The 27814-nt window shown below is 39.8% G+C and overlaps 1 protein-coding gene across 2 annotated transcripts in view; it reads right to left on the reverse strand.

The window, feature by feature from the left end:
• Positions 1–27814, reverse strand: part of GLRB (glycine receptor beta) — a 73875-nt gene continuing 46061 nt past the window's right edge. The window contains exons 7-10 of one of the 2 annotated variants that reach the window (XM_059721938.1): positions 27307–27447; positions 22148–22300; positions 14214–14506; positions 1–3292 (exon numbers count right to left, since the gene is read on the reverse strand). In XM_059721938.1, the coding sequence (XP_059577921.1) occupies positions 2996–3292; positions 14214–14506; positions 22148–22300; positions 27307–27447 (884 nt within the window). In that variant the 3' untranslated portion in view covers positions 1–2995. The remainder of the gene's footprint in view (positions 3293–14213; positions 14507–22147; positions 22301–27306; positions 27448–27814) is intronic. The other variant, XM_059721939.1, reaches the window with a different exon arrangement.

Here is a 27814-nt window from a genome sequence, read left to right on the forward strand (position 1 = left end):
TTAATTTAACAATAAAATCTATAATTGAGATTATACAGATAAAATGTGGACATTAATTACAGATAAGTCATCTTATTAGAGTGCTAACAAGCAAATTATCCTTCAAAAGGCATATAATTTCCAACTCTGGGTAATTATTTGCTTGCCCTCTAGAAACTTAAGAAAAAAGGACAAGTATGAGAAAAATAATATATATAAATATATTGCTCTGAGTATATGTACAAAAGTTATCCCCCCCTTCCATTTTCTCTTACGATTCTTTTTCATTGACCCTTTAGGTTTATACTAGCAATTCCTAAAATATTCTCAATGGACAAAAAAAAAATGGAACCTTGAAATGGACCCTTAAAAATACTAACTTTTTTCCCCCCCCGATCAAGGTTTTAAGTGCCAAAGTGTCCAGCAATATTTGGCTTTCCCTTTGAAGCTAAATTCTGGTTGCCTATGTAAACAGACCCTTGGAAACTACAGACAAGGGAGACAGAGGATAATTGAACATCCATATCCTTAATGACAGAACTTTTTAGACCTTTTATAGATTGTTGCTGCAAAAATTACAAATAATTCACTATATGTATTGTGATTTGTAATTTAAGAGCAATCAATCAGAATGTTTGACAGAAGACCTAAGACTATCCAAAATAATTTAATTCTTGTGTGCTCAGACAGTGTATAGGTCTCAAATAGACACCAAGTGAATTTCCCATCAGAAGAGTAAACCTTTGATTTGAAACTGGAAGAGCTTGTGTGGGTGTGTGCACGCAAGCAGCTATCACCACAGGCACACACTGTGTGTGCGTGTGCATGAAAGGCCAAATGAAGAATTTGTGAAATTTTTTTTTTTGCTCTGTCTGTGCAATATCTAGGCTCCAGATTTAATTGAAATTTGGGACAAAAACTGCATTCCAAATTACAAGATGCCATGTGAGCTTTCTCCATGGTCCAGACTGTCCCACAGGTTTCAGACAGGTCCCACATGAAAAAGACATTTGTCTCAACAAAGGTTATTTGACTTGTTTCTTCTTGAAAAGGGACTGCCATAGATTTAGTTTGAATAGCCAGTTATTTTCCCCCTTCAAATTCCTGTTTTTATCTTGTACAGAAGATTGATCACAGATTAATTTTTGTATGGCACCCAGTAGTGGGAGCTGTCTCCATTTAATATTTTGACTAACAACCATACCCTAGTTATATAAAAGGAAATGTGTTTGTCTCAACCCAATGAAACAGTACTCTGATCTTATGAAAGTCCCTGTGTATTATGTAAAGACAGCTACTCTGGCTAGGGAGAGCAAATCTGGGAAATTCGCAGGGCTGGAAAACCTGGAGAGAGGGGGAGCATATAGATATTCCAACCTGTAGCTGCCTCCTCATCACTGTGGGCAACCTGGGGCCTGGGATCCCTGACAGAGGGTGGGAAGTGCTCTCATGTTTTCATGGAAGAGCCCAATATCTTCCACAAAGAAACCTGAACAGCTGTACACTCTTTTTGTGTTGGAAGAAGGGCATTCCTCCTGGCACAAATGTGACACCTGTCTATGGTCTCTGCTATTGCCTCACAAAGGGCAGTGTCATAGTGGCCACACAAATCCATGGGTACTGATCCTTACACTGCATATTTGACTATTATATTTTTATAATCCTAACCATGTCAAGTGACTGGGTCTAGGGAACAAAGGCAGTCTCTTACCAGACCTCCAGTCTGTCACACCCTTATTACAGATAGGATTTTGTTTCCAAAAGGAAGCAGCAGTATAAATGGGCTGGTGAAGGCAGACATTACAGCTACCTCTTTGGCCACCAGACAGGAAATCTTGACTTTTTTATGGGCTGCAGTCTCTTTGTCCTTCAAACAATTTTCCCCTTCATTATGACTCTTAGATCATATTTTTGGTCAGCTGTGCTAACATGCATAAGCTTGGCCAAATGCAAATGCAAACCTTGAGTATGAGTCAAGGTGAGAAACAACTATGGAAACAACTGGTTCATTTAAACTCAAGAGTTTTGAACTTCAGTGTCTGCAAACACAGACACACCAGATCAGATGAAAAATAAATTATGACTCTTCTATACCACAGGCTTGGAAAGGTTTCTTCAACTGAGCAAGAGAACAAGAACATATGAAAATACACAGTGCACCCTGAAATTTTAGGCCCTATCCTGTGACATTTCTCTAAACCTCCTGTGGCCTACAGCCTGGAGACTAACCTGTTTATACATTTTTTTGGCATCATATAGAAACAGGAAAGACCCTACCTTACATTTCCTCTCTGTCTACAGGTTTTCTAACTTGTGCCTGTAGTGATGGCTGCCAAAATTTGGCCCAATATTTATTACCATCATAATTTCACATGTCTTTGAAGTATGCTAGCTTGAAGGATGCAGCATATTTTTTTTTCTAAATGAACTGATTTTACAAAACTAGTCATTCTCTGTTCTTTATTTTTCCACATAGAAGAGATCAGCTTTATCAGTATTTCCTCCACTTACAAACTTTAAATAGTATGAATTACAACTTAGCTTGTTCTTCAACAGTGCCATCTAAAATTATACAGGAACAAGATGTTTTTTGGGTTTTTTTTTTTCCGAAAGTCATGAGAAGAGCTCTTAAATACTACATATATTATAATACTGATTTTAATAATACTCAACGTGCACATCAATTTCATTATCAGAAACACTTTAGATCTTTGTATGATACTAATAACTGAAGAGAATTATCTGGCTTTATAATGAATGCATTGCCTTTCATATATTCCTAAAGCAGGATGTATGCTGTACAGTTATATACAACGATTGGGCAGAGCACAGACATTGCAGTGTCATGCTGTCATTCAAAGTTAAGATGCCATATTTTCAGTACAATCACATGGCATCTAAAATGCAATATATTGTTTTGCAAATGCAAATAATTTCACAGAGTGGCCTTCATGACTAGGAAAGGGAGTAATGAAATGGGATATATATTACACAAATGAAAAAAATAAAAGATTTATCATAAATATATAGACCAGTATATGACATTGAAGAACAGGAAGCAGAAAGGAAACAGTGCTCTTGCATAAAGATCAATTCGTTTTGCTGCTGATGGAATGACGGGTTTGGGAGGAGGAGGTTTCTTGTTGTTCTTGGCTTGAGATTTCCCAAGCCCATTGTTGACTTCAATGGGCTTTCCATAACAATCATAGTTTGATAATTCAAAATCCCTTGGCAAACTTCCAACGATGCTGAAATCATTGGATCTCAGATCAGATTTCGAAGTGCAAACTTTTTTGCATCTGGTCTCACCAACCTATGAAATAAAGAGTTTGGAAAATCATGATCTACTCACCAGTATTCACAAACATATTGCAGCTGTTAGAGAAAACAGCAAACAAACCTATAAGAAATTACTTGTTAATGGGTATTCACTACATTAGTGTAATTTGCTGAATGGTTGCATTAAAAAGTACTTAAGGATGATCAGTCAATCATATAAACTAATCTAAACATTCATAATTGTATAATTTTGCATGTACAAGATGCCTCATGCTGTGGAAGTAGCTATAGTTAGATTGCTCCATTTTAAGGCTACAGAAAGAGAAAAAAATATTTTCCTCAATGGATTCAGAGCCCAAGAATTTTGCCAAATGGATATTATTTAATACTTACATTATGCCCAGAAGCTCCAATCCAGAGTAACTCTAAAAACTGTAGTACTTTATACAAAAGACCCTAGCAAGGTATTCTACATCAGACAATTAACAGATGTAACTTCTGTCTTAGATGGACCCCCTGTAAATGTGGGACAGCATCTTCTTTGTACTAACATTCCATGGTGTCTTTATAAAGACAGTTCATAGAAGTGCTATACCACTTTGCCAGGTCTGCTTACTAGGGGTTCGCACTTGAGGATTTCAGTTCCCTGAGGGACTGAATTCCTGTCTTTCTCCTAGCTCTGTCTGGTGCCCCACCATTCCTGGGAGTCATGTTATAGGGGAAGTATTACAGAGCCCTATGAAATGACCTGAGAAGCCTAAGGGTGTGAGTTCAAGGGCTGGTGTGAGCCTTTAGAACCAGCCCTGGGAGCTGCAGGAATTACGGTCTTGTTGTCCAGTTTATGGGTTTGTGTGCTGAGCTCCTGGTGGGTAGGTTATGAGTTTAAGTCTGGTTTGGCCCCAGAGCCTCAGCTAGGAAAGGTGGGCATGAGGAAATTTTAAGGAAGTATGGGCTGGATGAATGGACTGTAAGAGGGATAAAAAACTGGCTAGAACATTGGGCTCAGAAAGTAGTAATCAGTGTCTGGTTGGCAGCTGGTGTCAAGTGGAGTGCCCTAGGGTCGGTCCTGGGGCCAGTTTTGTTCAATGTCTTCCTTCATCAGTGACCTGGAAGATGGCCTAGACTGCACCCTCAGTAAGTCTGCAGATGACACCAAGCTGGAGGGAGTAGCAGATATGCTTCAGGGTAGGGCTAGGATTCAGAGTGACCTAGACAAATTGGAGGATTGGGCCAAAAGAAATCTCATGAGGTTCAACAAGGACAAGTGCAAAGTCCTGCACTTAGGACGGAACAACCCTATGCACTGGTACAGGCTGGGGGCTGCCTGGCTGGGCAGCAGCTCTACAGAAAAGGACCTGGAGGTTACAGTGGACAATGAGCTGAATATGAGCCAGCAGTGTGCCCTTTTTGCCAAGAAGGCTAACTGCATAATGGGCATTGGTAGGTGTGTTGCCAGTAGGTCAAGGGAAGTGACCTACTGTTGCCAGCAGGTCAAAGGTAGTGATAATTCCCCTCTATTCAGTACTGGGGAGGCCACACCTGGAGCACTGTGTTCAGTTTTGGGCCCCCCACTACAGGAAGGATGTGGACAAATTGAAGAGAGTCTAGCAGAGGGCAACAAAAATAGTGAAGGGGCTGGGGGACATGACTTATGAGGAGAGGCTCAGGGAACTGGGCTTATTTAGTCCAGAGAAGAGGAGACTGCGACGGGACTTAATAGCAGCCTTCAACTACCTGACGGGGGGGTTCAAAAGAGGATAGAGCTAGACTGTTCTCAGTTGTGGCAGATGACAGAACAAGGAGCAACGGTCTCAAGTCAAAGCAAGGGAAGTTTAGGTTAGATATTAGAAAGAATTTTTTCACTAGGAGGGTAGTAAAGCATTGGAACAGATTACCCAGAGATGTTGTGGAATCTCCATCCTTGCAGGTTTTTAAAACCCGATTAGACAAAGGTTTGGCTGGGATGATTTACTTGGGGATGGTCTTGCTTTAAGCAGGGGTTTGGACTAGATGCCTCCTGTGGTCCCTTCCAACCCTAATTTTCTATGATTCTATCTCTGTTACAGACTTGTCCATTCTGCTATCCCATAAAAGGACAAGGAATGACACTTAACCATCATTCATGGACTAAAGTTTTTAAATAAATGGTTACCGGGGGGTTTCCTTAGGCTGTGAAGAGTTCATATTTTAGATAAAACAAATATCTGAAAGGGTGAAACTGTAGGCAGTTTGAAGGAATTTGGAGACCACTGGTAGGCAACAATTTGAGCTGGACAGCTAATTGTACTTTGATCTCGCCCAATGATTCATTTAATTTTAGAATATTTGGAGAAAAAGTAAGGGGAAAAAGAAGAGAGGTAATTTCAGCATTGGATTTTCTTGATCTGTTGACAAACATTTTGAAAGCTGACATGAGATAAAAATAAATCTGGGTTTAGGAAACACATGGTAGATACTAACTATTTGAGTGAGTTGGGTGGTTCCCACCCTCTCCCCTTTTTATTGAACAGGGTGATTTCAGGGGGGGATGGGAGGAGAGGGAAGAAGTCAGACCATGTTCCACTTCACCATAAGTTTCATACATTTCCATATGTGTCAAACTTTGATTTTTGATAAAACCAGAGCATTTGAAGATAGAATCTGCCAAAGCTGATATGCAAAATACACAACAAAATTAAGGGTTATTTTTTAAACTTCGGACATTTTACTTCCATAATTATAAAGCCTTTTTTCCCCTGTCTCTTTTTTTATCCTGTATTTGGTTTCTGAACTGTCTGGAACAATCCTCTACTCAGAACAGTCAGGTCAAACTCCCTACCTAAGATCATGCTTGATTTATTTATGAAGAAGATTGTATGTTGTGGTTTCCTCCAATAGTAGAGTCCTTCATCCAGGAGGTCTCTCCCAGGCCTATAACCTATAAAGCTATCTAACTGCATCTGCATTGGGAGATGTAGATGGCAAGAGTAATGTGCATGAGTGTAACTTAGCTTGTAATTTAAATATTTTAGTTAAAAATATCTGGGATATATTTCTCTTCAGTAATTATTAATCTATTTACACTGTACAGTGTCTGACTCCTATTCTACATAATCAAAGACACTCAGGTTGGATTAACAGATATACCACAGATTCCTGCAAATGTCAGAACAAACCATGTACTTAGGGGGCTGGCAATCAAGCTTTCTTATGCATCTGCACAGTACCTTGCACACACAGGTGCCACCAGAAAATAATATAAAAAATATAAAAACAATACCAGTGGAGCTGTCATGATTAAAAATTAACATCACATTGAGCACATTTTCAAAACAATTCTCATGCAATCAGAGGAGCTGGGAGAAATTATTAAGTCATCTAGTCCCAACAAATGTACAATTGTTCACCACAATAACAGAGCATAACTTTGTCTTGTCTAGTTCTAACTACTCTATCACCTTATAGGGCTTGGACTACTCTGCTTTGGAGACCTTTCCATACTGTAACAAATCTCATTTTTAGGAAGTTTTTGTCTGATACTCAGGCTAAATTTTCCCCTTGTGATTTTATTATATTATTCCTAATTATACTTCTTGTACCACTCTTAATTATTGCTCTTTCCCAGGGGGGTTTGCACTGTTTCCATTTTCTCATTTAGCTATTGCTTAGCCAAGCTTTTAATCCTTTCTCATAAATCTTTCCACTTCCAAGTATTTTTGTTGCTCTTCTCTAAATTCCCTCCAGTATACCTACAATTTTCTGGTAATGAGGTGACTTCGTACATTTTAAAAATTGCTCATTTGCCTTTTGTCCCTCTCCCTTCCCCCATACCTGGAAAATCTGGGATTCACATAATACTCCTGTAAACTTATCAAAAGACAGAGGACATTTTCTTTAGAAAGTCAGCTGCTATGAAGGGCTTGGTATTTAGACTGTTACACTGAAGATTTACAAAGAAAATAAGTTTTAAAGATTTAAAGCTCTATGTTGGGTCAGAGTTGACCATAGTTTTATGTAGAGTTTAGATTATGGTTTGTATGGGATGGTTTGGATAGGGATGATCCTGCCCCAGGCAGGCAGTTGGACTAGACCTCTGGCGCTCCCTTCCAGCCCTTCTTTTCTATGACTGATTTTATGACAACTTCCAGTCCTTGCACATCAATACCTTCTTACTAAAACGTTTATACCTATTTTATATTTTCTCCACCCTGGATCTTAATAAATCACACATAGGGCCTAAACCCAGAACTCAGAAGTTTCTAAGAAAAGACTTATATTTTTTTAAAGGCAGAATGAACCACTGTAATCATCTAGTCTGACCTCCTGTATTATACAAGCCATGCTACTTCCACACTGCTTCAGGTCCACCAGCTGTAGTTAAATTAGAGCATATATTTTAGACAAACATTAAAGCTTGCTTTAAAAGTCTCTACTGATGGAAAATTCTCCACAACCATTCTTCATTATTGGTAAGTGAGTCCAATAATTGTTCATCCTGGCTGTTAAAAATTTGCACCTTATTTCCATTCTGGATTTGCCTAGCTTCAATTTGCTGTTAAAGTTCATTATACCTTTAGCTGCTAATGAAAGTGCCTTCTGTTATCAAATTTCTATTCCCTATATAGGTACTTACAGACTGAGATGAAATCACATTTAAACCATCTTGAGTTTCCAGTTTCTTAACTTCTAGCTACTTAACCAAAATGCTGCATGGAATCACACCAAATGATTTTCAGAAATCAGTATACTACCACAACACTATTATCTTTATGAAACTTACCATGTCTTAGAAATCTATTGAAAAAAAATGAGAGGATATCTACTTTACATAAACCCATGTTCATTGGCTTTAATTTTATTATCCTTCTTTTTAATTAACTAAGTCCCATATCAGCCATTCTTTTATTTTGCTCAGATTGATGTCAGGCCTGTAATTACTAAGGTTATCCTATTTACCTTGTTTAAAAAACTGGCACATTAGCTTTCTTGAAGTCATCTGGAACTTCCCCAATTTTCCAAGACTTATTAAATATCAACATTAATGGTTCACAGGGCTCCTGGGCCAGCTCTTTTAAAAATCCTGGATACAACCTAACCAGACATGACGATTTAGAACTGTTTGACTTTAATAGTTTATTAGCTAGTCTAGGAATGGAAAGCATTTCATCATACAATAAGAACACATGATCTGGATATTTCCCCAAATACAAAATGGAAATATTTATTGACCAGTTCTGCCCTATTAATGGCAATTCTACCATTTTCCTCTAGTAACAAACTTGATACCATTAATACCTATTGATAGGGTCTCTTTTGGCCTTTGCATTGTTCTTAAATATGCAAGCCTTTTGTTCTCAATGTTACTTTTCTATAATTAATAGCATCAATATTATATTCATTTCTGTCAATTTTTTATTGCTACTTAATCTTCCTAAGTCAGTCCCTGGTTGTTCAGGCTGTTGGATTTTTTTGTTTCTTTTGTTCCCTTTTCCCCCAATCCACTGAAAGTTTATTTCTTGATTATGCCTTTTTGTGCATCTAATAAGATGTTCTAAAACAGGTCCCAATGATCATTCACATTTTTTCATTCATTTAAAATTCTCCTTTCAGCTGATTTTGTTTACAATTGTTTTCAGATTTGTGAAATTTGCCTTTGTACAGTATTGAATATATATTTTGCAGGGACTTTCACTCTATTTGCACATAACAAATGTAACCAAGTTACAGTTGCTTTTATCTAAGCAACCACTTTTAATTCTGTACTCAGTTCCTATTTCTCTATTGTCTCTCAAGATGATTAAAATCTGCCATGCTCAATACAATGGTTTTTGACATAGAACATTTGATAAGTATAATTTCTAGCAATCTCAAGGACATTTTAGTACACACAGCATGAGACCTCCAACATATATTTTACAGACTAAAGTTCCCCATGGTAACAGTGTTTCTTCCTCCCACACAGTATGTGACTGTACCAAGAGTAATGTCACAAAAGATACAATGTGAAGAACCCAAGGCACTCATGGCCTGCTTTGATTTGAAGTCAGTAAAAGGTACAGCTAACCAGCTCTGTACTTACAGATCACAAATCAAAAATGTGCACCTGATGATTCTGTAAGAAATCTCTGAGCCAGAAGCACACACACAGGTGAAGGGAAAAAACCACTACAGAAGGATCAGTTGAATAATCACCAAAGGTCTGATATGTTATAAATCAGTACAGATGAAAATAATAGGTATCAGATGCCAGGCACTGTTCTGACATGATAACCAAGAAATATGAGTATTTCTCTTTAAGAATGACTGGTTTTGGGCTGTTATCATCACCTTCAGAGAGCCATTCATCATCTGCCATAGTCATTATTCTTTTACCAAATGTTCAGCTCAGTCATCAGCATATTATACATGTGGGATGGCTTCTATGGATGGGCATGATGAAAATGTGACTTTTCAAATCCAGGAGGATTTACTCAAGTTAACAATGTAATCTCACTCTAAAATCACACCACCAGTGGCAGCAAGGGAAAACTGATTCATCTCACAAACAGTTCTGCTTTTCCTTATTTTTTAAATCTTATAATGCTAGTTGGGAGGGTGGCGGTGGGGGGAACCTTCCTATGTTAGCTCTCAGCAAAATGTTCAAATTCATGCAGTTACCACAATGCTGCATCTAAGATTACCACTGTTTTTCCTTACACTTAGAACAAGAGAGACTTGCTGTTGAAGTAAAGGTGGAAAATAATATTTTTATAATGACTTCTTCTTTGTAGATTTAGGTCTTAGAACTTTCTGTACTGGCAAAAACTATATTAGTGTTTATGTTGAATCTTTTCATGTTTTCAAGCATATGGGTGCCCATGGTAACTTTTATTAAATCTATTAGCTTTGTTTAACATCACTGATTACAAGGCATTGTTAATTTACCTGTGAACCCAAACATCTGAAGTGTATCCATGCAATGGGATGCTGGTAGAGCTGATAGAGTTCTCCTGTCTCTGGAATTAGGTAGAGCTCTCCTGTCTTTGGAGGGTGATGTTGGTGGAGTTCTCCTGTCTTTGGAATTAGCTTTCTTCCTCCACTATAAGCACTGAGCAGCATCAACCTCTTTGACTTTGGAGCTTGCTGCATAGCCTATTCCTGTACTCAAGATTCTGAGGCTAGAAAGGCATGACACAGACTGCTATTTCTGTTTGGGACAGAGTATTGTTTGGGTCTGAATATTCAAAGATTTCAAAGCTGCCAAGAACCTCAGAGAAAGGCTGTTTTATTTAATATGAATAGAATAATCACATGCATAAAAATGAGAATGCTCTTTGCTCAACTAATTACTATGGGCAAATGGTTTGGCATACTTTGGGTGGTTCCTATTATTGTGCTCTTCTGCACACAGAGGATGATAGTGACTCAAGCACTTTATATTAAGATTAAAGATGCCAGTGATAATGTAATGAACCACTAGAGGGAGCGAGAGGGTAATTTGTTGCCAGGTAGATTACAGTAGGAGTTTTAGGCTGTCTATTAAGTGTTAGTGTGATCTGTGAGAAGCTAATACTTTTCCTAGATATGGCATGTGGTGCTGAATTCTGAATTTTTCTAGACATATGCTTTTAAGTGGAATAAATTCATTTCCCTCTTCAAATGGGATAATAAGTTAATTTTATATTATTTTAAAACATAGGCCATAATATCTGCCATCTTTGATGATTTCTCTCTGCTCAGCCTTTCTTCATTTCTCAGCCACATAACATTGTGGATTTATCTCAGAGTCTATTAACTATCTCAAAACAAGGAGGTGTTTCATTTGAGCATAAAGAGTGTTTACACACGCATTTATTATGACCTCCTCTCTCTACCATTAGCATGCATTTGACTTTCCAGTCCCCTAGAATGAGCTGATAGAACTCCTCTGTATCTTCCTAGCCAAGAGTCATGTGGCTCAGTCACCTGGCCCCTGTTCCTAGCTCACTATGGTGCTCTTTCCAGGAATTATCAGTCCTCAAACATTTATTTTTAAAGGGTCTGGGTCATAAATCCAGTTTCAACACCTTGGATCAAAGAACACTGGACCTAGGGCATTATTAACCACAAAGAAGACCAGCTGACAATAAGTGAAGATTCTTGTATAATCCAGAGGTACTTCTAAAATTTCTTAGCAAAAGCAGTGTTTTATGTGCACCTGTTTTCTGACCAGCAGAAGCCACAAGTGTAGCACTCTATCCAGAACATAGTATTCCCACCAATAGAATAAAGGTGTTTGTGGGTAAGAGTCCTTCAGAGCCTAGGGGATACACTAGTAAAACAGGCCAGTCTCAACCTTGTAATGCCATTCTCAGGTTTCCATGATGCAGGATATGTAGAACAGGTTTCTGCAGATTTTGGCGGGGAAAGCCAAGACTGGAGCATAAACCTTCAGACCATCAATTATTCTATTGTGGGAATGGGAAGGGTTTCTATGAAATGTCTTCCATTTATTTAGATCGGTAAAACACGTGGTTATATATATTATTTTAAGAAACTGTGTTGAAAACTGATAGTTTAGCACAAATGACAAAATGACCATTAAAAAAAATCCTAATTGTGTTACTCCATGTATTTGGGGCAATTAAAAGGACTGTGTGTAGCTAGTAAGGTGTATGTAACCAAAGCACACCTACAGCCTAGCCAGCACACCTACAGCCTAGGGAATGACCTGCTGGGTGGCACGGAGGTGGAAAGGGATCTTGGAGTCCTAGTGGACTCCAAGTTGAACATGAGCCGGCAGTGTGACGAAGCCATCAGAAAAGCCAATGGCATACAGGTGTATGTAACCAGCACACCTACAGCCTAGCCAGCACACCTACAGCCTTGCCAGCACACCTACAGCCTAGGGAATGACCTGCTGGGTGGCACGGAGGTGGAAAGGGATCTTGGAGTCCTAGTGGACTCCAAGTTGAACATGAGCCGGCAGTGTGACGAAGCCATCAGAAAAGCCAATGGCACTTTATCGTGCATCAGCAGATGCATGACAAATAGGTCCAGGGAGGTGATACTTCCCCTCTATAGGGCGTTGGTCAGACCGCAGTTGGAGTACTGCGTGCAATTCTGGGCGCCACACTTCAAGAAGGATGCGGATAACCTGGAGAGGGTACAGCGAAGGGCAACTCGTATGGTCAAGGGCCTGCAGACCAAGCCCTACGAGGAGAGACTAGAGAAACTGGACCTTTTCAGCCTCCGCAAGAGAAGGTTGAGAGGCGACCTTGTGGCTGCCTATAAGTTCATCACGGGGGCACAGAAGGGAATTGGTGAGGATTTATTCACCAAGGCACCCCCGGGGGTTACAAGAAACAATGGCCACAAGCTAGCAGAGAGCAGATTCAGACTGGACATTAGGAAGAACTTCTTCACAGTTCGAGTGGCCAAGGTCTGGAACGGGCTCCCAAGGGAGGTGGTGCTCTCCCCTACCCTGGGGGTCTTCAAGAGGAGGTTAGACGAGTATCTAGCTGGGGTCATTTAGACCCAGCACTCTTTCCTGCTTATGCAGGGGGTCGGACTTGATGATCTATTGAGGTCCCTTCCAACCCTAACATCTATGAATCTATGAATCTATGAAAGGAATAAATTATTAGGATAGATTGTCACATACCTCTGTTTTTGCTGGCAGCACTGTTAAATTATTGTCAAGTTACAATCTTGTCACTGATATAACTTTGTACATATTTGGACAAAAATAATAAAAAGAACCTACTGTTCTGCTGGAATGCTGCATCTAAATTATAGCTTTGTAGGAAAAGGTTGCATTTGGGGTGTGGAAACATGCTTCATAACAAGGGTATAATTCTTAGCTGTTTACAATTCAGTACAATAGAGAAGCAAAGTGTTGCTGTGCCACTTTCAACCTTTCCTCCAAGTCCAGGGCTGACTGAAGAAAGAGATGAACTAGTCCCAGGAGCAATTTAGGACAGTTACAAGGTTGCTGTAACTTAGGTGTGACAGAATTTGTTCACTTGAGTTTGTAGTACCAGCTAGAATATAGCGAAGTTTTAACCTCAGCAGGTTTCCTTCACTTCCTGGAGAATGTCAACTTACTAGGTCATCATACCCCAAAAACTGATCTTCTGATGCCTCCTCAAGGCAGCTTTAAAGTCATTTTGTATCATTCTGATGCACAGCAGGGGCTCAGATCTGGCTTAATATCCTTATTTTGCATATCTAAATTGTTCAGTCACTGGATGTTGAGAGCTAAATTCATTTCTTATGTAACTCCATTAACATCAAAATAGTCTCTGCTGAAAAATATGCATCAATTAAATATCATTTAGGGCTGGTGGGGGTTCACTTGTGGTGTCTATAACTCTTTGATCAAAAACAGATGATGTTACTGCAATAGGAAGCCAGCACCAATATCAAAAACTTTGGCACAAGCCAGTCCACATATGATCTTTAATCCTACTAGGAAACTGAATAGATTTCTTCATGAGCCCTGCAGCACAAGCAGAAGGGTAAGAAGCAAGCATATTTCTCCTATATACAAATGCCTGGACTTCTGAATCTCTCGGAATAAATATTCTTTATATAATACGCTGTGTCACTCTGCATTTCAAGTAAAATAATGAAACTAGCCTAATTTGAGAACATTCTCAACAATCCTTACTAGAATCATTGTCTTCTGAATTAAACCCAATTTGACAGCTATTAATTAGACATCAAGATGCTGGCCATTGATTTACCTGGAACCCAGCAGCTGGCATTATACTAGCACATTAAAAAAAAGAAACAGCAACAAAAAAGTCCTTTGAGCTTTTCAGCAAACAACAAGAAGCCAAGTCACTTGGGGCCAGTTGTTCAGAATGCTGTCCATAAATGATCATGGTATAACCAAGTTAACTGTCCTTGCTTTATCTAAGTTTAAGCATTATCCAGAATTAAAAATAATATATCTCTGAAATAACAATGATTACATACAGCCTGACTTGCTAACATAACTTTATAGCTCTTACCTGTAAAGTGCTGATGTGGACAGGGGTGCCTGTTCCATTCACTGTATTTTTTTTGGCTGCATTTCCACCTTTCCCATCTGCTTGCTCTGCCTTGGCAATTTTTGCTTTTTCAGCTTCAATTTTCTTTGGATTGTTCAACATTACTTGAACCACTGCATACTCAACCAGTGAAGCAAACCCGAACAGGAGGCAAACAATCAACCAAACATCTAAGGCCTTCACGTAGGACACTTTGGGGAGTTCAGCCGCAAGAGTAGTACATTCGGATGCCAAGCTGAGCACTGAGAAGATACCTGCAAACAGTAAAAATAGATATTAACTAATGAAAACCTATCATTTGGTGCCCTTCCCCTGAAATATATATGCTATCAGGTTTTAACCGATGACTTTTCTTAACAGTGAATGGAATTTCATGAGTATATTATGCAAGAGATGACTGTTCACTAGATATATATATAATGCATAAACTAACATCTATATAACATTTATATTGCACTTAACATTCAAACACAATTTAATTAATATTAAATCTGAACATATGCTAGTATATTCATTTTCATAAATAAGCAAATAGACACAAATCTGCTGAATTCTTGATATGGGCACACACACATACACATGCAACAACTGGGGAATGGTGTTGCATAAGATATAACAAACATATCAGAACGAGGTGCATATAGCTCTGGGAAGATGGAAGGATATGAAATAAATATGCTATTTTAACCTGGTGCATTCTTCCACATCCTTTGGACCAGACATCATGACTAGAATTCAGCCAGAGATGTCCTAGGAATCTATATTTTTCATAGCATAGAACATACTTAAAATAGAAAATACTTATTATGATCTGTTACTTAGTGTAACATGTCTAGATAGAGAGAAAACATTCCTTCTGATCCAGAGAAGAAGCCAGTGTATCCACAATTATCTGTGGAATGGACGGAACTGGGGTGATTGAGGGCTATATGGCCATTTATAAACTCATCATGAAAGACCCAATGATGTGGGAGGCCTCTTGTATGGCTCTAATGAGCACTGCTTTCCTAAAAGATTTCCAAAGCTTGGCAGTATCACGATGCTCATTTCACAAATGGCAAAATGTAAAAATCACCTAAAAAGAGGAGCTGCCTGCAGTGTTAGATATCTACATACAGCCATGTTTGGAAAAGGATAATTCTTTCACTGGTTGTCAAACAAGACACGTTCACTTTCATCTCCCATGTTCATAACTCCTGGGTTTAGTTTTATGAACACTAATGGTATAATTCTTTCCTCAGTTGCACCTGAGAAGCCTGGCTGAAGTTAATGAGGCTATATGAATGTAAATGAGTGCAAAATTTGGCCTTCGGCAGAACCATCTAATTATCTCCTTTAGCTTGATTGCATGTATTGTCCAATTTATGAAAAAGTATTGATAGTTCAAACATGAATACTTCTTTTCTGATCCCTTATCCAGAACTAATGCTTGGAACATTTTAATGATCCTGAAAATATTTGCATTAGTCCATCACACTGTTTAAGTGTAACATCAGACTTTAATAGTACCACTCAGATTTTGATAAGATTGATAAGGCCAGTATATCAATAACTGTAAACACTTGATACTGCTGTTTCCTAACACTTTATTTAGTAATTTGGGTGGCATTAATCTAACACTGGCAGCTTGTCAGATATTAGCTGCTAAAATGAAGAGGACTAAAGCATAATGATGACACCAATGGTATATAAAGTTCAAATATTCTAGATACATTATCCAGAAATAGGTAATATCATTATACTGTTACATAGTCAAGAACTTCTATTTTTCCAGTAGTATAATGCATTTCCTGACCTACTGAGTTGTGAGATTGATATGCCTGGGCCAAGACTGAACATGAAAAATCCCTACATAATGAGAACCTTATCTTGAATCTCTACTTCTAATTTACTTTTCATTCTTTAGAAAATGTATTGCTTAATACACCCATGCATGTCTATTCAAAAGCCCTGAAAATCAACATAAATTCCAAACCTGAATCAACTAGCAGCCAAGGAGGCCACAACCACAGACTAATGAAAATCTCTTCGTAACTATGCATATTTTTCATCACTGTTGTAGAAAGTAATTTTTGTTCGCCTATTAGTAGTAGTAGTAGCAGCATTGTTGTTGTTGTATTATTAATACATATTTCTTGAAAACTTATTCAGCTTTGTATAGTCACTGCCCAAAGTTACTTAAAATGTTGGAACTTACAAACTTGGACTTCAAGTTTGAATCTGACTTGCAAATCCCACTGAGTGAAAAGTTTACAGTAGATCTGTCATCACTTTGTTCAATAGGGCAGTTGAGGTCACTGTGACCTGCTGCTAGTTCCCAATTATCTCTATGTCTGGGGTAGAAAGTTTAGTCTCAGAATGAGAGAAACTTAAAAAAAAATCACACAAGATTTCAAGAAAAAATATAAGCAGACAGAGAAAAAGAAATATTCCAGTAAGTATCCTTTCAGCCCAAAATCAAAACTGGCATCACTTCAGAAAGCCTGAGAGCAGATTTGTACGTGCACCTTTCTGAGTTGATGTATTTGATACCTACCTACACTAGTCGAAAGCCAAGTAGATCATAACTAGGGAGAAAAAAATAAACTCAATTGTGATATATATAGATATAGATATATATAAAAATATAAAAATATATCTAATATCACGCAGCAGACAGTAATGGAACAACTTATTTATAGACATTGATTCTTAATTCTTGCCAGTTAGTTTTTGCTTTATAGCCAGGAGCATAATGGCTATAACTTATGAATAACTCATGAATATGAACTGTTCATATTCCTCTTTCAGTGTGCGTTACCTAGCATTTGTCAAAATTAATTTGCCATCATGCTACTAATTTCTGTAGCTGTACAAAGTTACTCTGCAGTTCTTCATAGAATCATAGAAGTAGGGTCGGAAGGGACCTTGTAGATCTTCAAGTCCGACCCCCTGCCTGGGCAGGAGAGAAACTGGGCTCAAGTGACCCCAGCCATGTAGGCATCGAGCTGCTTCTTAAAGACCCCCAAAGTAGGAGCCAGCACCACTTCCCTTGGAAGTTGGTTCCAGATCCTAGCCGCCCTAACTGTGAAGTAGTTCCTACAGATGTCTAATCTGAACCTACTCTCCAACAACTTGTGGCCATTATTCCTTGTTATCCCGGGGGCCGCTGGGGGAAACAAGGTCTCCCCCAAACCCTTCTGGTCCCCCCTAGTGAGTTTATAGACGGTCACAAGGTCCCCCCTCAGCCTTCTCTTGTGAAGGCTGAACAGGTTCAGGTCCCATAGCCTCTCATTGTAGGGTCTGCCCTGCTGTACCCGGATCATGTGGGTGGCCCTCCTCTGAACCCTCTCAATGTTGTCCACATCCCTCTTGAAGTGGGGCACCCAGAACTGGACACAGTAGTCCAGCTGTAGCCTGACCAGTGTCACGTAGAGGGGGAGGATCACCTCCTTGGCCCTACTTGAGATGCACCTGTGGATGCACGATAGGGTCCAGTTAGCCCTGCCGACTGTGACCTCGCATTGTTGGCTCATGTTCATCTTGGAGTCAATGACTCCAAGATCCCTTTCTGCCTCCGTGCTCTCAAGAAGGGAGTTTCACATCTTATAAGTGTCTTGCCGGTTACTACTGTCCAAGTGCAGCACCCTGCACTTGTTCATATTCAAATGCATCCTGTTTCTGTCAGCCCACCCCTGCAACCTATCCAGGTCTTTCTGCAGTCTTTCCCTCCCTACTAGCGTGCCCACCTCACCCCAGATTTTGGTATCATCAGCAAATTTGAACAGGTTGCTTTTCACCCCATTGTCCAAATCGCTGATAAAGAAATTGAACAGCGCGGGCCCAAGAACCGAGCCCTGGGGGACTCCGCTGCCCACTTCCCCCCAGGTCGAATATGACCCGTCCACCACCACTGTCTGAGTACGACCCTTCAGCCAATTAGCAATCCATCTGACCGTGTAGGCATTGATGCCACAGTCGCCTAGTTTTTTCTTCAGACATCTCTAATTCTAATATACCCTAAATCTTATGTAATCTGAAAATTTTGTCCAGTCTCGCTGTCTTAATGGACACCAGACTGTTGTGTTGTAGAATCCCATGTGCTACTAAGGTTCCAGATCTGGGTAGTGACTAATTATTGACAAACCTGTAGGTCACTCAGGCAGACTCCCTGTATGCAAAGACCAATGACCTGACAGCTTTCTTGGGTAGTGGGACCCTGCAGTCTGGCTGTCTCTACATTTGGAACAAAGTCTTAGCCTAGCGATTTCCAAACCTGGGTGCCGCATATGATTCACAAGATAAACCCAAACACCTATATATGATTCACAAAGATAAATCCAAAGGCTGCATCCAGACGAGCCTGGATGTTTGGTTGCCCTGGGACAACTAGCAACAGTGCACCCTGTGCCACCGCTAGTTGTCCCCAGGGAATGCCTGTGCCATGTGCCCTCTAGTGCACAGCAGGTTACCTCCAGTAGGGAAGTGGAGGCTGGGGCCAGCACTTGGCTGGCCCCAGCAGCCTTACCTGGAATCCAGGGGGCCTCCTGAGGTTGCAGCAGTGGTGATCATGCTACTCAGACCCTGGCTGGCAGCTGGAGTGTAGCTCCAGTCAGCCAGGCTCTGGTTTTGAGCGGTGCATGCGCCACTCAGCTTTTTTTTTTTTTTAGCAGGTTTTTGGACCCCAGGATATCCAGGGGTCGCTCCTTCCCCCACCCCCCACACTGCTCCCTTGCAGTGCGGAGAACAGCTAAACGTGTGGTATGGGATGCCGCAGAAGTGTCTCTAGTGCGCTCATCTGGACATGGCCAAAGATTTCACATAGGAATCCACAGCAACAAAAACATTTTGATGTGGTGTGGTCTTTCTGAGTTCTTTGCAACAGACAAATTCCTGTCTTATTTTCCATAGTCAAAGGAAGTGAAAGCTAAGAGCTGGCATTTTCCAAGGGGTGCCTTGAGTCTAAAAAAGCTGAGAACCACTGTCTTAGCCTCTCTGAGTCCCCAGTTGCTTAGAAACAGTTAACCTGCATCCTGGTTCTGGGCCCTCCACTTTCCCTAGTCATAGCCTTTGGAGACAACAAATGATAAAACAAGGAGGCACAGGTGTATGGAAGGAATTTCTTAAGCACTATGCATATACATATACACACATTTTACTCTTACAAAGTACAGAGGTTTCAGATCTTTGGAAAAACAATTCCTGAATGCAATTCCACTTAATCCACCTTTACCTGCATTCTATGGATTTGGTTCAAATCCTTAAGGGAAGCAAATTTTATTTTCCACACTTTCCACTCACTCCTTCTATGCCTTCTCTTCCTATTAATGAAACTTCTCTCCTCTGGCTTGGAGAAATGCCTTCTTTCTAAAAGTTTCTCTTCCCCCCTTACCTATGTGTTCACTAAGGAAAAAAACAATCTTCCCCAAACCTCTTTTTCCAGATCACTAATTCATATATTAACCAACTTTTCATCATTGGCTTTCAAAGCATTTTATGTTTCTTATTCACTTGAACACATCTGAAAGTCCCAGCCATAGAAATTAGTGTCCCAGTTACACTTATTTCTAGAAGTAATTCCAGTGTGTTACTACTTAGGAGTGAATCAAGAGTACCTTCTCCTCTTTGGAGGTCAGGAGCAAGCTGTTCCAAGAAGCAATTTCTTAAGATCTGGAGAAACTGTTCCCCAAGCCTTGTTCCCATGCAGATGGTAAAAGACAGCACCTATTAGTGCTGCTTTACTAGTTGTCTCTGATTTCTCAACATGAAACACTCAATATAATTTTCTTAATACAGACAACCATTACTATAACCTTATATCACAGAGTGCCTTCTGTGTTTGCTTGGGACCACTGCAGCCTTGTCTGTTCTCTAACAGGGCCCCCCAAAGCCAACCCAAGCTTGGCTTCTAGAGGAAGATGGAAACCTATGCTTCTTCCCACTTTGAAACTCTGGCATTTTGGTCCCTTACCCTCCCTGGTTCTCTGGGGCTCTGATTCAAAGAGTAAGCATCCAGTTCTGCTCCAGAGAGAGAGGCTTTGCCACCTTTGAGGAGACCCACTATAGCCCCCAGTTCCAAGCAGTACATAGATGACAGTCTCTTCAGAAAACACATTTCCTGCGGCAAAGGCCACCCAGCCAGAGGTTCTTTGTCACCTCCAAAAGGGGTCAGCAATCCCTCCACTGCTAATCTAGCCTGCACAGCCCAAACCACCCGCAAGACTATTTCCCTTTCCCAACTCTACAGATCCCCAAAACTCCTCTACTTCTCTCAGCCCTCCAGATTTTTCTGGCCAAGAGTTGCCAGGATGCTTTTTTCCATCCTACTCTCCCATTGTCATATTTATTTCTTCAGGATACCTCCTGGATATCCAGCATTTCACCTGTCTTGATACATCAACAAAGCCATTCAAGACTGTGTTGATGCTAACAGTCCATTTTGTCTCATTCTACACTTAGCCAGCCCAGGCAGTTAACTTTTCATTCTCTGCACCGGCTAATGAAGTAAACCAAGTTACACAATATTATAACATTATGAACGCAGTTAACACAGAAATATCGCAATAAGACTCATTGTTGCATGCTCTGCTTGCTCTCAACCTAAAATAGACTAGGATTCCTAGCCAAACATTTATCAGTATTTTTAAGGGGGTAAGTGAAAAAGGAAAGGGAAAAGCATATGTATGTGACGTCTCTTCTTAAATTCTCCTTTGTAAAGAGAGACAGTAAAAACTATAAATATATATAATTTATGTTTTAATGTTAACACACCAGATTATTATGCAAAATGCAATTAGTCAGGGTGATTCTTTATTAAGAATATTAAATCTATGCCCCTTTTACCTAGTAGCAAATGAGGAACATGCTTCTGCTCCCAGTGAAATCAATGGATTGTTCTCATAGGCCACGTCTAGATGAGCATGACCATGTGGTATATGAGCGGTGCATTTGGGGGTAGCTTGCACCACTTAAAACTGGAGTCTGGCTGGCTGAGGCCACACTCAAGCTGCTGGTCAGGCTCCAAGCATCAGAATCGCCACTGCTGCAGCCCCAGGAGGCCCCCAGGTAAGGCTGCTGCGGCCAGCACAGTGTTAGCCCCAGGCTCCCTTACCCCATCTAGGGTAAACCTGCCGCACATCAGAGGGCGCATGGCCCAGGCATTCCCCGGGGACAACTGGCAGCAGCACAAGGTGTCCTGCTGCTAGTTGTCCCCAGGGAACCAAATGTCCATACTCGTGTGGACACAGCCATTGATTTCAACAGAAGAAGAAGCAGTTTTAAAGACTTGTTTTATGATTCAATTCAGAAAATTCCTTAAGCAAGTTAAATGGAAGTCCAAGTGCTTAAGCATTTTACTAAACAGGCTAGACTTCAGCATGATGTTGAACTGCTATCATAGTCACCCGATAAGAATAGTCTGGTAACAGTGGCTGCTCATTCCTCTCAAAACAGTATTGCTCACACATTGTTCTTTACTTTTCAGACAACTGCTGCATGAAGTAGCTATTCTTAGTTATAATATCATCTTGGCTAGCCATTTTTTATTTCAGGATTCAAGTTTCTATCAGGTGCCTATTCACTTGCTATTTCTAGCATTTACTATATATGGATAAGATTAAAGGAAAAATGTTTTCCAGATATAGAAAGTAGGTATATCATAACTTTTTTGTCCAAACACTAATTTAGATGGCCCAAATAGAAAACGTGCCCACTGTCTAAACACTAGATCTTCTATTAAACAAAAGCCTGAATGTAGAGGTGTCTTTTATTGGGCTAGAAATGACATTTCAATGAAAATGAAGACCATGCAATGAGAGTGAAGTTGCTTTCAATGTCCACTCATTTGTTATTAAAGCAACTGAAAATGGCAAAGTGGTGCTAAGTGAGTTGTGACGGTAGGTGTAAATGTAGGTTACCCAGTGGGACTCTTGCAGCACTTGCATCAGGATTGATCCAAAATGACAGCCAGGACAGAACAACAATTAGCAGTGTAGGAGCATAAACACCCATCATGTAAAATCCAACTTGTCTTCTTAAAGTGAAGATTACTTCTACACAAGTGTAATAACCTTTAAAGAAATAAATGCATTAATGTTCTAAGTGTTTTACAGACTAACCTTTTCAGATTAGAAAACCTTAGAACTGGTCAGGTTTCTGCTCTCGAGTCAATTTTACCACTGACTTCAATAATGCCCTTTAAAGTTTGAAATCAATTGATGTTATTCAAATGACAAAGTGTTCAATTAAAATCAAGTGATTGAAGCTTGCCTATAAAAGTTATAACACCTGAAGGAAAGAGAGAGCCACAACGCAAGATCAGTCTGTTGTATTTGCATTCTTACAGCACAGAAGAATCAAAGTGCACACTGCTAAGCCAATGTCTACATTTCCCTGTAGAAAGACATGGAAATCCAGAGTGCTATCTTGTTCTTGCCAGCAGTTATTCCTGCAGGGGTATGGATTCAGAATTGTACCTAGAGAGAGACCAGCTGAAAGAAGGAGAACTGAAAAATATACTACTGTATTCCAAAAGAAGCACAATGCATGAGCATTGGCTAGAAGTTACACTTCAAAGAGTCTCTAAGAGTTAGGTGCCCAATTCTCCTTGAATTTCAATGAAGTTTAAACACCATCTCCCTTAGGCTTATCTACAAAATCACACCCATTAGCTATCTTGGGTAAAGGAAGGACTCAGTTATTAAAATAAAGGTTATATCTATAAAAGATTAGGAAGATTAGAAAAAGAGGAGACCTAACCATGGCCTAAATAAAAGTTCCACAATAATGAAAGTTCAGAGGGATACATTTTTATCTCAGTACAAAATTTAAAGAGACAATCCCCTAAACTTAAACTCTGACAGGTGCAGATATGGGCTTGGGCTTATTTAAATGTGGGACTAAAGAAATGCTTGTAGTGCTCACTTATGGTGCTAAGCAGTCCCAAACTGAGTCACGCTGTATTTGTTCTGCAGTTGCTTCCACTTAAATAAGTAGCATAGCCCCTCAGGCCAACCCTGCATGTGCGCCAATAAGCTCTGCTGACATATGAATGTACAAATCCCATTACAGAGCTTTCTGTCACCATCACAGGGAAAAAGATTTCCAAGATGCTTTTCAACAATATTAAATGAAGATGTTGTCTCACTACAGTTTATACCAGAAGTTAGGATACAGACAAACATACATTTGTCATAGCTTCAAAAGGGCAAAGAGAGCTGCTGTTCAGGACCACTCAGCAACCATTATGGTGGAAATGTTATGTATTCATAAATCGATCATACAAATACAAACAAACTGCCTCAACTTTGAGCCTGTATGAAGCACGGTTAACATTGGAGTGGTTTAGGTATATTTGCATCCAGCTCATACACAGTAACAGTAAGAACATAAGAGCTGCAGAACATCTTGGCTAGGTGCAGACATTAAAAAAGCCCGAGTTGGAATCAATCTAAGATATGTAAGCAATATAGTTTAGATCAATAGCAAACAGAGCATACATTTGCTCTTTGGTGGGGGCAGGGAGGGTGGAATCTTAGACCATGTTCCGCCATTTTTAAACCAGTCTATATGGCTAAGGACAGACATTCAAAAAGCCTGAGCCTGAATTGATTCTATCATTGCAAGTTAGTCTAACCTGCAAAGCTTAAACCGATTTGGGGGTGGACAGACATTCCCTTTTCATTCCAGCAATGCAGGCACATGCCTGAAGTGGTTCAGGCTAGAAGCCAGGGGGCACTAGAGCAGCCTTCCCTTCCCTTCCACAGTACTGAGCTGAGGGGGAGCATGGCCAGGCCCAGCAGGATGCTCTGATTAGCCTACCAGGGAATTGCTAACAGTGTTTATCACTCCTAACTCAGCGTTTAAGAAAACAACAGAGGGATATTACCACCTACCTGTTGATTCTGTCTTTGTCACGACATGAACTGGAGCCAGCATGTGGTCTGCTAGTTAATACACAGATACCTCTCAACAAGTATACCTGCTTAGCAGGGAGTAGAAGGGGGTGGGGGGTGGGGAGCAGCCTGCAAGTCCCTGCCAGAACTCCATCTAGGGAGCAGAGGGGAGGGGCCAGGTCTGCTGTGGAGGAGAGATCCTGCCCAGCCCAGAGAGCATGCCGGGATGCTGGGGGTGTCTGCTTTAACTTAAACAAGCAAGGGGTCTGGGATAGACATTGCATAAACTAGTCTAATCCAAATCAGTTAGGTCTGATACTACATTCAACCAGGTTTGGCTGAAACTGGTTTGAGATATTTTCAAACTGGTTTATGTGCACTGAACATCTGTTCTGTTACAGGTTTAAACCAGTTTCTGATCACTTACACCGGTTTATATGTAATGTCTGTCCCTAGCCTATGTGCCAAATTTCTGTTCTGTTACAGGTATAGACTGGTTTCTGCTCACTTATACCAGTAGAAGTGTAATGTCTGTACCTGGCTCTTAAGGAGGAGCTTTACTTTTTATTTTGAAGCTGCTGCATTATGAATTTGTCCATACCTGTAGTGTAACTTAAAATGTAGAGCTTCAGCAGCAAGAGGTGAAACACAATCCATTTTTACCTTATGTTAATAAAGGTTATTTTATGTCTGGGTTTTCCCAGACATGTCCTCTTTTTGGGTCCTTCCATCTCCATCTGGGCAGTTTATTTAAAGTATCAAGAAATGTCTGGGATTTTGCTCTGCCTCTGTTTTCCTAGCACTTCCCAGCTCACCCCAGCAAGGAGAAGCTTGGGGCTGGGAAGAGCGGGGACAGGGTGATTGGACAATTGGGCATCACATGCTCTGCACACAGCTCTGACAGCTGCAGGCAGTTAAGTTTATGGGAAGCAGGGGTTGGAGGGCTGGGGCTGGAGACTGTCTGGGTGGGAGCATGTGTGCCTGCTGAAGCTGGGGTTGCAGCAGGGTGGGGAGGCAGGGGGATATGCCTGCTCTCCCAGTTAGGGAAAGGGGTGAGGAAGTTCTTTGGGAGCAGCAGGGGGATGCATGACAGCAGGGCTAGCAGGGACAGAGACCTGCAGGTCAGGAGTGAGGGACACTGGCACGGTTTGGGTAGGTGCTGCAAGTCAGGAGTGAGGAGCACCAGCAGGGCATGGTGGATAAGGTGCTGCAGCTCAGGAGTGAGGGGTTTCAGCAGGGATGGGAGGGGCACTGGGTTTGGGAGTGAGGGGTAGGTGCAGGGCATGGGCATATCACTGCCCTCCCTTCACAATCATATGCCCCTTCCCTCCAACAAGTGTCCTCTTTTTTGAAACTGGAAATATGGTAACCCTACAAGATCAGGCTCCTTCTTTGAAACTGCCAAATATTTCTAGCATATACCATATCATTGCAAATCCACTGTTACCAGATGACAAAACATTTTCATTTTTAAGAAAAAGATGAGTCAACAGTTTAATGAAAACTTTCAGAAAAATTCTGTTTCTTTGTTCAACCATTTCTAACTGTTAAGTCATTTACTGATGATCAAACTGTACACAAAAGAAAAGGGAGGAACATGTTATGATGACACACACAATATTTCATTAATATCTCAATATACTGTCAAAAATGGTGGATCATGGGAGAACACCACTACTATTTTGCTTCTTATTGATAATAGAGGCATACTGTTTAGTTATGTTCTGAACATGTTATCAAAATAAATTAATTTATGATAGCATTCCCTCTGATTGCCCTCATCTTTGCTAAATAATTTAAAGGCATAGGATAGAAATCTGTCCCTCAGATAAGACAAGCCTGTCTCTTGTGTACTAGCATCTGTTTCCCCATTGTCTATAAAGATTTATTCTATCCTAAAAAATCCTAAGCTCAATCTTTTTTTATTTAGTTTTTTTAAGTCTGGTTGTTACCATTTTTGAGTAATGCGTTGTTTAATTGTTTAAGAATGAAATGACTTTGTGGCTGCTACATAAATTTGTATCTGACACGAATTTATACCTGAGTGCAATTATTGCCTAGGTAATTGTGAGTTGTACTTTTACAACTATATACTTTACCAGCTGAAGTTGTGAAGTAATTCTATAATATTTAAAAATGATAAATCAACTAGCAATGATATGTTTCCTAAGGCAGACATACCAGGTTAGGAATGTACTCCTGTTGTAGTTATGATTACAGCTGTAAAGAATGTTTGCCCTCTAAGCTGAAACAATGACCATCTCACCCAGTTTCAACTTTAATGGTTCCAAGATTCACTAACATTAGTTGAGAACTCTCCAAACACGGGGTCTAGATCCACAGTACCTCTAGAGTAAAAGACCCTTTCATTTAGCAATTATCAACATTTCAAAAGAATGCTCAGAATTTTCCCTCCCCTGAGCTACCATCTACAAATTTTGTTGGGAGCTTTTTACAACTTATAAACTACAATGGAACCAAGCAAAACAAAGATGATTGCATCTGGATGTGAGCAGTTTCCTGAATACTACAATGTTCAATTGAGGTAACAATAGATAAACCATCAGAAGCCAGACTACAGACACCATTGTAAAAAAGTAGTAGTGCTTAGATTTCAGCACATAATCATGCTATTGCAAAGGTACAAATACAAAATAAATTCTTGCCATAGTGATTTGTTTTCAAAAGCACGTAGAGAAAGCAAGAAGCTACACAAAACAAAGTTTGAAATACTAATAGTAAAGTATTACCCATTTCTGAAATAACATTTGACAAACTCAAGAAACCAAAAGGTCCCAAGTTTAAAACAATTTAAGAGAGAAATTCTAGATACACTGAGAATTAGAAAAACCAAGCCACTTCCAGGCCTAAATAATTCTTCTTGAGACTTTGGAAATGAAATGACTCCTGGAGGACCAGAAAACACTTAAACAAAATCAATAAAGCCTTTTATCTGGACCTCTAAATTTGATGTCTCAATTTCTGAATTAGTTTGTGGTTATTGTATTTGACTGTTGCTGCATAATTCTGATTTTAAATTACTGATTAGTTAAAAATCTATGTTACTAATGTTCTCTCATGCAAAACAGAAACTATAAACTTGACTGTTAGCCAATGACAATACATAGTAACTTAAAGCAGCTTGACATTTTTCAACAAATAAGTTTCTAAATATTACCTACCTGTGCCTTTGTAATATTTGGTACAGTTACCATATTCAATATCCTCCTTTTTAATGTCAAACTGAGGCAAAGCAATTTTCTCTAACTGAACAGGATCTCCAGATTGCCAAATAAAACGTAAATCATCAGTTGTATAGCCAACTACAAGGAAAAAAATTAAACAACTCTTAAATCATAGTAAAATCAGAAAGAAATTCATACGTTATAGAATATTCTCTGATTATTTGAATTCTGCTTCCTGTCACAACATAATCAGATGATTCATCACTAGATTTTTTATTGTGTATTTCTTATGTAGGGCTCAAAATGATTTTATATTACTGAAAACTGAAATTGAATGTAAGATTGTCAATTTAGTACTCGCTATTTAAATTGAGAAAATGATTTTCCAATACTTTGAAACTTGTGTAGTAATTTAAATCCTGATTCTGCAAAGGATATAAACATGGAAACACCTTAAATGTCGTCTTAAGTCTCATTGCTTAACACAGAAATGTAGAATGTGCTT

The sequence above is a fragment of the Alligator mississippiensis genome, chromosome 2, assembly GCF_030867095.1.
Source record: "Alligator mississippiensis isolate rAllMis1 chromosome 2, rAllMis1, whole genome shotgun sequence".
NCBI lineage: Eukaryota > Metazoa > Chordata > Crocodylia > Alligatoridae > Alligator > Alligator mississippiensis.